The 9,894-nt window shown below is 40.6% G+C and overlaps 1 protein-coding gene across 1 annotated transcript in view; it reads right to left on the bottom strand.

The window, feature by feature from the left end:
• Positions 1-9,894, bottom strand: part of LOC117172505 (dedicator of cytokinesis protein 7) — a 204,912-nt gene that overhangs the window by 60,336 nt on the left and 134,682 nt on the right. Inside the window, exon 8 of the mRNA XM_033360513.1 lies at positions 1,091-1,365. Coding sequence (XP_033216404.1) covers positions 1,091-1,365 — 275 coding nt within the window. The remainder of the gene's footprint in view (positions 1-1,090; positions 1,366-9,894) is intronic.

A 9,894-nucleotide genomic window follows, 5' to 3' on the forward strand; every position in this document is an offset into this window, starting at 1 on the left:
GTATAGAGCTCCAAGGAGATTATGTTAAAAAATTTAAAAAAATTTACCCAAAAAAAATTGTTTTTATACTTCATTCTAAGGACTTATTGAACTACCCTCGTAGCTTTTAAATTTTACACATTCTGATTACATTTAAAATAGCTAAGTTTAGTTATCAAATAATTTTCCCAGCATAAAGCTGTTTAAAACTTTATAAAACGTAAATGTGTCAATTTGAGACTGTAAAGTCGTATCGCGAAACGAGTTTTAGGCAAACGTGTCTAAAGATTAGACAAAGTGATCGTTATGTGTTATTTTGTACTTTAAATATTCTTCAAATATACGCAAATATTCTAACGTGTTAACTTTCAGTGCTTTAAATTTATGGAGCGTTGACATATTGCGTAACGTATGTTTTCAGAGATTTTAGACATGGTTGAGCTGCACGTTTTTCCATATGCTTATACACGCAAATCACGCTTAAAAATAACACCCCCTAATCCCTAAAGCCTGACAACATATGTGAAAGCTCCCCTACGCCCTACTCGAAGTCGGAGTTTTATAATTAAATCGAATACTAAAGGGTGTAGACTATTTTGATAATTAAATACCAAATCCGCCTCGAACGTGCGTCGCCTGGACCATAAGAAATGGTGAGCGCGCGTGCACGCGACGGAAAACTTGTTACAGCTCAAGATCGGCGATGGAAACCTTCTTTTTAATATCAGCTTAAAGTATAAGATTTAAGCTTTAATTTATGCCTAATTAGAAGCCTCTAGAACGCCGGGTAAGCACCCTACGTTGTAACGAAAATATGATTAAAAAGGCGTTTGCCCACAATCTTATAAAAACATGACGTTATAGAAAGATTTCGGATTCGGATTTAGATTCCAAAATTCCTATGACATTTCAAATAGATAAAACTGTAGGGAAGGGGACATGAAAATGCTAAAATATTAACTACGAAAAATTGTTTTGAAAATATTTAAATAAGTACATTAAATAGGCACACTGAATAAACTTCGAGGGACATAAAAGTGAAATCTATTTGAAAATCGTCTATACATTCGGTGTTAGGAAACTTTAAAAAAATACTTTCATGTTTTTTTACCTGAAGCTATCAAGGCAATTGGCAAAATCATCTGCTGACCAACTACGTCTTTTTTCTGAGCTCCTTCTCTCCAAAGACCCTCTTCTAGTTTGCGGTTCTACTTTTCTACGCCACTGTTCCAATCCTCCTGACTTTCTGTCAAGAGATCCTGCACTTCCAGTGCTGTCAGCATCGCTTCCTCCATTTATCACTCCGGAAAGATGAATAGCAGTCCACGCAAAGGGCATTCGATAACGGCCAAGGCGCTCACAAGCTGCAGCTGCAGCTGCTCGTACCTTATGAAAGTGATTACATAAAGAATAAGTGTAAGTATTTAAATTTTTGTTAATTTACCCATAGGTTACAAGCTATTTGAGAACATTAAAGTTTGCCACATGCACAGTTTTCAGGACTGCCACAGCCAAATGTATATTTAAAAAGTGACCCATTTTAACCAGAGCAATTCCATGTGAAATCATCTGAAGAATTACATCTCTTGTAGGTAATTTTGATCTCTCTCTAGGGATCTCGTGACCTTGAGGTTGGTCCAAGGCCTTAAAGATCTAATCAGATTAGAGACCTGGAGCTGGTGAACCAGAGGGAATGCTTCGCAAAGTGAAGCTGCTCTTGAGAACTGATGGACTCCAGCCCATAAAAGTCATATATACGTGGTAGAGAGGGGATGATTTTAGCCATTAAGGGTTAGAGCCCAGAAAAGGCAGTATGTATTTTCAAGAAGTCCTAAAATTGGAGACTCCACCATTAAGGCTAGAAAATTTTCAAAAAGATTTTTTTTTACAAAGTCATATCTACATGGAAGAGTGGGGTATATTTGAGACGTTATAGGTTAAAGCCCACTTTTTTTTGGGCGCCAACCCTTAACGTCTAAAATCCACCCCTCTCTACTAGGTAGGTATGACTTTAGCAAAAAATAATATTTTTGAGAATTTTCTAGTGTCATTGAAGTCTCTCATTTTTGGGCTCCTCGAAAATGCCCACTCCGATTATGGGGTCCAAAACTTAACGGCTAAAATGAACCCTTTTTACTAATCGCTTGGTGTGTTTGTACATAGAAGTAGTTTTTCTGAATTTTTGTGTGGTGCATTTGTGAGCCCAAAATAAGCCCAAAATCGGGTGCATTTTGTGTCTTGCAAATTTTATTTTTTGCAAGGGAGTGGCTTTTTGAAAATAGGAAAAGTTTTTGCATTTTTTTCGTACATTCGCGAGTCCAAAATAAGCACAAAATAAGCCCAAAATTCTGACGTGTTTGATTTTATTTTTCTTTCAATTTTTATACAGTGAAGGTGCTGACTTGATTCAAGTTAGCACCTCCACTCGAAATTTAAATTTTCATAAAAAGTAGTGGACCCCCAAAATAGGCAATACAGCCTAAAAAAGTCAAAAATTCTGATACAAAGAACAAACTCTAGAAACAAATGTATCGGGGCGCCAGTATCATTCACTCCACTACGCCTATTTATCACGCTCAGGAAAACCCTGCGGAATTTTTCAACCGGGTCTTGACGACGATGATAATATCCTTCTTGCGCGACAACCACCAGCACTGGGACGTACACCTGTCGGAAGTTCGATGCATTTATAACTCAGCGGTACATGGTACCCTGAAAGTATCCTCAGCGTTCCTAAATTTTGGTAGGAATCCTCTGCCTTACCGAACTATGCGTAAGGACCCAGTGAGGAGTAACCAACATGTAGAGCATCAACCAGAGGAATAGGTTAAAAGAGTTAATCAATTGGACCACCTTCGCGATCTAGTTCGTCGAAACTTCGATAAAGCATACAAAACTCAAGCCAAATATTAAAAAGCCAATAAAAGAGACCGTAATTTTAAAGCAGGGGATTTAGTACTCAGGCCCCGGTCGTATATACATTGGTAAGCTAAAGCGGAAAGTTAGTAGGGAAGAAACGCGTGCGGAACCTGAAGCCTTTCGTCGCAGTAGAAGTTTCTTTTGTCGAGAGTACATAGAAAGGCGGACTGGCTCAAGTCGGGCGCTCCGCGTCCTAAGCCCTACAGCGGACCCATCCCTTAGAAGTTTTGGAAGTGCGAGGAAGTAGGCCACAAACAAAGAGACAGCCCCCGAACTGACCTGCACTTTCTTTACTGCAAGGGGTGCGGCAAGAGAGGGCTTACGAAGCGGCCTTGCCCAACTTGCAGCGAGTTGTATGAGTCGGACCTGGTTCTGGCCGGGAGGGCCCAGCCGCTGCCGGATCAAGGCATAATCCGCAAGAGGCCGATCGTGGAGGTCCACTAAACAGAAATCCACAGGGCCCAGAACCGCGACGGTCGGGTCAATACTTAGAGGCAACCAGGGAGATCCTCATTATTTTGGTTTCATCTGTTTCTTCTTCCTTTCTTGTATATACCACTATAATGGAGAGTCAATAAAAGAAAAAGGTATCTTCATTTGGAACTTTGTCGTTTTTAAACCCTTTCGTTAGAATAAGGCGGTTATTTCAAACACCCCACAGCAGCTAGCGGGGGTGGGGGCTACAACTACCTTTTTTATGAGCTTCAAAATGTAACCAAAATTACGGTGAATAGAATTATGGTTTTCTTTCTCTTGGAGAATTTTCCTACTTTGCTTTTTCTTTGCTTTTTTTGTCTTGTTTTTTTGGATGCGTGTAATTTTTTTCCCCTTTCTTTTCTGCTCCTGTCTTTCTTTTCCTTTTGTGAGAGCAATTGTTCCAGAATGCACCTGATATATCCAATAACAATAACCTAAATGGGAGAGCACCTGAGAAAGGGACAAATCACTAGAAGGATCAAAAATTAATAATCGTGTTTTAGTGGCATCAACATTTTGTGGGGAATCTTGGTTGTCGTAAATAATAGACAGACCTCAGATTTGCCGAAAAACACACGACCTATAGTCCCCGGTTAAGGTTGGGGGAGTTGTGACGAGAGGTTTTTGACCTGTCACTTAAACAACTCTTACAACAGTAGGTGTATAAATCCTTTTATAGATTAAATTATGAGACTGAAGAGCGAAAGTCCGTTTCCGCAGGGAGCACTCTTATTTTCATTTTTGAACACTGACCTATTTACTTTTTTGTATTCTATTTTGTTTGGTTTACATATTTCAAAGAAAACAAGAGAGAATCGGTCAGTCACCCACGACACGAAAGAAAGAGAAGGAGAATCCTACAAATAACTATTTTCTCTTCTGGAACAAGAACGCTAAACCAGCTACTCTTAGAGAAAGAGAAACAACAGTGTATCTTACGGCCCCTTTACAGTTTGTATACATCAATATATTTATAGTTTTAAAGAAAGTTTATTTACAAATCAATGAAATAGGATATTACCACTCGAGATATATTGCAGATAATTTTTGGTTTGACGCATTTCAGATTTTTTGGTTCGCATATATTGAGCACTGACACCAATTTTGGACTAAATCGTCTAAACCTTAGAAAATAATAATGTAAGCAATAAAATTTGCACATTCGTTGCAAATCAACAAATAAGTATCTGCACACACGTAACCTATCATTATTTTTGGAGCATATTCAGCGATTTGTAGCAAAGAATAAAAAATTTTGAACGTCGATAAAGTAGAGACTGCGTGACTAAGTTCGTTCATGAAATTTTTGTGTAGAATGATTTTCATTTTTTTTGGCCCTAAAAATAAAAGATAAGTTTCAAATTGGAAACACAGCAACACCAGATATGTAATCAAATTTACTCTACGGAGTTTTCCAACCAACTTCCATAATTCTTGACGTTTGATTTTTGATGTTGAATCGATGGGCAAAATTTTATTATTGTTGGTTTGGTATAATTTAGAATTGTTTCAAATCAGTACAAGAAATCTACAAGAATATATAACCATAAGAAAATTTAAACTATTTTCTGAAGATCAACATTTCTCAAGATGGGATTTGATCGGATTTTCGAGCATCACATTCTAAGCTGTTCCTCGACTTTTTCAAATCGAGGCATCTACTTTATCGACTTTAAAAGTTTTTTTCCTATTCCTATAGTATTTCACTAGAAAACTATCTTCGTAATTATAAACATTTTGATATATACAAACGCTCCTTAGTCCTTTCGGTATAACTTCCTAAATCCTGAACACGATATCTCAATCCGTGTGGACGTAGTGAGGAGTGAAAAAAATGAAAATGATTTCATTCTCTACACAAAAATGTTATGAATGAACTTAGTCACGTGATCTCGACTTTATCGACGTTTAAAGTTTTTTTTTTTCTCCGCTAGAAATCGCTAAAAATCTTCGAAAAATAGTGATAGGTTACGTGTGTGCAGCTACTTTTTTGTTGATTTGCAACGAATGTGCAAATTTTATTACTTACATTATTATTTTTTAAGGTTTAGACGATTTAGTCCAAAATGGGTGTCAGTGCCCAATATACGCGAACTCGGGAATCTTGGAACCTTTAGACCTTCAAACGAATGCATCAACTTGCTATAAATATAGGCTGAGCAAGACAGTACGTGTCCCGCATTCAGTGTCTGATTGACATCATATCTGGCAGGAATTTTACCGCCAAGGTTCGAAAGATCGCTAAGAGAAGTCTAGAGCGGAGGGAGAGCTGGGTCAGAGAAAATCAACAGTTTCTCTCTGACCCATCTCGACTCTTCCAAGACCCTCCAGTTACTGTCGAAAGCCCGCCCAATCCAGAGGAGGTCGAAGTTTTTTGTAGAGAATTCTACGAAGTGCAGCATAGACTGAACGAAGACTCAGAAAATATAAATAGCTTCAAGGACCAGATTGTATCAAAACCTTCTGGTGGAAGAAGTTTCCTTCAACCCATCAGAATTTGGCCCGTATTTTCACCTCATATTTAAAGTCGGAAGAGCCGATTCAGGAGTCGTTGGTACAAGGGCGCACAATACTCCTGCCGAAAATAGGCAACTTAGCTGACCCGAAAAAATACAGACCAATCACTTGTCTGAACACACTGTATAAGATGTTCACAGCTATCCTAAATGATAAGATTGTTCGGGCAATTGAACCTGTGGCAGATCGTGTGTCAGATCGGAAGTACAAGGTCACTCATGTATTTTACATGGACGATCTTAAGATCTATGCTAAAAACAAAGAGCAACTACATCTAGCTCTAGGGATTGTCGAACGATATACTAAGGAAATTGGAATGGAATTTGGGTGAGACCAATGCGCCAAGGTTTATTTGAAGCGAGGAAAATTTAATGGCATCCCTGAAGACCCTGGGCTCGTCGATAGAAGCGCTATACGACACCTTTGCACTGCAGAGACTTATACATACCTGGGCGTGCCACAGAGCCGCATTCAGGATGTGACATCTATAAAGGATACTCTCCGAAGCAGATACAAACGTCTCATCCGACAGATTTGGTCTTCCGAACTGTCAGCGGGGATCAAAGTATCTGCAACGAACATGCTTGCGGTCCCGGCAGTACTCTATTCATTTGGAGTGGTTCCATGGACGAAAAACGAACTCAGATCTCGTGTTATCGGGACACGAAAGGTTATGCACGTGAACAAAAGCATGCATCTCAAGTCTTCTGTTCCGCGACTATACATCTCACGCCTTCAAGGTGGTCGCGGAATATTGAGTCTTGAATGTCTTCACAACAGGATTATTCTGGGCGAAGGGAGAGCAATGAAGGTAGGGTATCGGAAAATAAAAATAGACGAGAAAATATGGGTATGGGACGAGCAGAAGGAGGTGTTGAAGGAAGTACAGGGGAATTTTTTTCGTAGCGGGGTAAAGAAGAAGGATGAGGACTTCTGGAGGTATATTCAGGAATTTGATGTGATTGGACTTGTAGAGACGTGGGTAGAAAGAAAGGAATGGGATAGAGTAGAGCGAAAGTTACCAAGGAGGTATAGGTGAAGGCTACAGGAGGCGGTCAAAATAAAAAGGAAAGGAAGAGCTAGTGGGGGAATTATAACAGGGGTTAGAGATGGACTAGAGGAAGAAGTTCATAGAGAGTGAGAGGGGGAGGGCGTGCAAATGAGGGCTGTAAAGATAGGAGGGGTGATGTATAAGTTTGTGACTGTGCACAATAAGGATGGAATAGAAAGGATTAAAGAAAAGTTAGAAAACTTACTAGGAGAGAGAGAGAGAGAGAGAGAGAGAGAGAGAGAGAGAGATGAGGGTATGGTGGTAAAGGGGGAGACTTTAATGCGAGAATTGGGCGGGAAGCGGACCTGTACCAGGAAGAGGGGAGCTTTGAAAGAAAATCGAAGGATAAAATAATAAATAAAGAGGGGGAGATTCTATGAGATTGGATGGAGGATAGAGGGTGGGCGGTGGCGAATGGTATGGTAAAAGAGGACGAAGAGGGAGAGTAAACTATGTGAGTAAGAGCGGCGTATCGGTGATAGACTACGTGATTAGGAATATGCAAGAGTTTGAGGAGATGAGAGAAATTCGCAGTGGAAGGAAGGGTGGAACCAGACCATCAGCCATTGAGTTTGTGGATACAGGGGGAGGCTGGCAAAAGGCAGGGTGGGGAAGAAGGGTCGTTAGGGGAGAGGGTGTCATGGATGAGAGAGGCGATAGAGAAGTATGAGGAGATGGAAAAAGAAAGAGCTGGAAGAGGAGTTAAGAAGTGTTAAGACAGAAGGGGATGTGTGGAAGATAATTAATAGGTTTAGGAAACGTAGGGTGGGGATAAGAGACAATATAGGGAGTGATGAATGAATGGCATTTTTTAAAGATGCATTTCAGGGATTAGATACACGGAAGAGAGATGAGGGAATGAGAACGAAACGTGCCTGTTTGGCAAACAAGAGGTAAGGCAAAGACTGAAGGGGAAAGTGAAAAAACTATGAAGGGGGGGGGTGGATTCTTAAGAGGCCGTAGGGAAGGATTGGTCGCACTACTGTATAAGAAAGGGGATAGGGAGAGGCAGGGAAGTTATAGAAGAATTACGCTCATGAATACTGCACACAAAATATACACGATGGTGTTAGCAGATAGGCTGCGCAAGGATTTTGAGGGGGAAGGAATATTGCCGGAGACGGAGGCGGGCTTTAGAAGGAGGAGTACTATTGACAATATTTACGTCTTGCACACATGGTGGATAGAGAACTAACCAAAAAGGGTGCCAAAGTGTATCCGTTTTTTGTAGATCTAAAGAGCGCGTTCCAGTCAGTGGATAGGGGAAGATTGTGGGAGGCAATGGAAGAGAGGGGAGTGAATAGGGGCCTGATCGAGAGGGTAAGGGAGGTATATGAGGAGACGAAAGATAGGGTGAGAGGAGAGGAGGGAATCTCTGAGGGATTCTGGATGGTTAGGGGCTTGAGGCAAGGGTGCCCGCTTAGCCCAACGCTTTTTGCAATTTTGATAGCGGATATGGAAAGTAAGCTAGCGGTCGGAGTGGTAGGAGGAGTAAGGGTAGGAGGAGTCAGGATATGGTCACTCGCATATGCAGATGACATAGTGCTGTTGGCAAAGAGCGAAGAGGTTTCAAAGGAGATGATGAAAAGGTTAAGGCGATACTTGGACATGAATAGGTTAGTGGAAGTGGAAGGGAAAAGCGGTACAGGAGGTGAAAGAGTTTGTGTGCCTGGGCTTCCTGTTTCGAAGAAATGAGGGAGTGGATGGTCATTTAAAAGAGAGAGTGAGAAGGGCAAATGTGGTGATGAGGCAGGTGTGGGGGCTGGGGAAGAGATTGTTCGCAGATGATTTTGAAAGGAGAATAAAATTGTTTGATTCGCTAGTGATGAGTGTCTTATTTTATGGAGTGGAGGTGTGGGGTTGGAAGGTAAGTGAGGAGGTAAATAGGCTATACTGGGGTTGGCAAGGAATACGCCGAACTATATTGTCAGGAGGGAGACAGCAAGAACGAGTTTAGGGATTATAACAGGGAGTCGAGCATGTAAATATAAGGAGAAAGTTTTGGAAGAGTGGGGAAGTAAATTGGCGCAAAATTTGTGTAAGAAAGAAGAGCAAGGAAGTCAGGAACTTATAGCGAGAATGAGGTGCGGTTGCATGGAGAATTATAATAGGTTCTGGCTTTCTAGAGAGAAGAGAATGTGTGAATTGTGCGGGAAGGGGTATACATAATTGGAGCATTGGTTGGAGGAATGTGAAGAGGTGGAAAGGAGGGGGATAAGCAAGGTGGTATTGTTGCGTGAAAGGGGGGATAAAAGGGCAGTAGCATGAATGAAGGGGGTGTTGGGTGAGATAGAGAAGAAGAGAAGGAAGGGGTAAGAGGAATGAAGAAGGAAAGATTGTAAATAGGAGAGGAAGTAGATGTAAGAGAAATGTAAATATTGTATATAGTAGTTAAGTATTAGGTGTTAAACGCGGAGACAGAGGCTGGTTATGCGAGGCGTAGCGACAAAAGAGCGAAATGCGTGAGAGGTGGGGCTTTTTATCCGACACCTGGGTATAGAATTCGATTAGTGCGCTGTAATTTAGATGTATCGCGAAAAGCAAAGCCTCGCATGTGGTCAACAAATATGTTTTTGTAATTAGAGATACCTTGTAAAAAGAAATATTTGGATTGAAAAGATTTTTCTTGTTTTTCCATAATCCGAGTGTGATTCCGAGGCCGATTTATACTCTGCAGATTCTAATTTAATTTAATACAGGCTAAATAAACCTTTACTCTAAGGGGCCGAAACGAGGTCCCTTTTTTAAAATTCGCCTATCTGATGATATTTAGGCGATTTAAAATTCTCCCGCAGTGATTCAAACGATTGCAACGCCATCCAGCGGTTCTGGGGAAGACCATCTGGTATTACCAGATAGTTATATAATTTCTATATATAATATATATAATTTTATAATGATGGAAAAAAGCAAAAATGTGAAAAAGAGGGCGTCCCTGCGTGTGGGACGTC

The sequence above is a fragment of the Belonocnema kinseyi genome, chromosome 5 (genome assembly GCF_010883055.1).
Source record: "Belonocnema kinseyi isolate 2016_QV_RU_SX_M_011 chromosome 5, B_treatae_v1, whole genome shotgun sequence".
NCBI lineage: Eukaryota > Metazoa > Arthropoda > Insecta > Hymenoptera > Cynipidae > Belonocnema > Belonocnema kinseyi.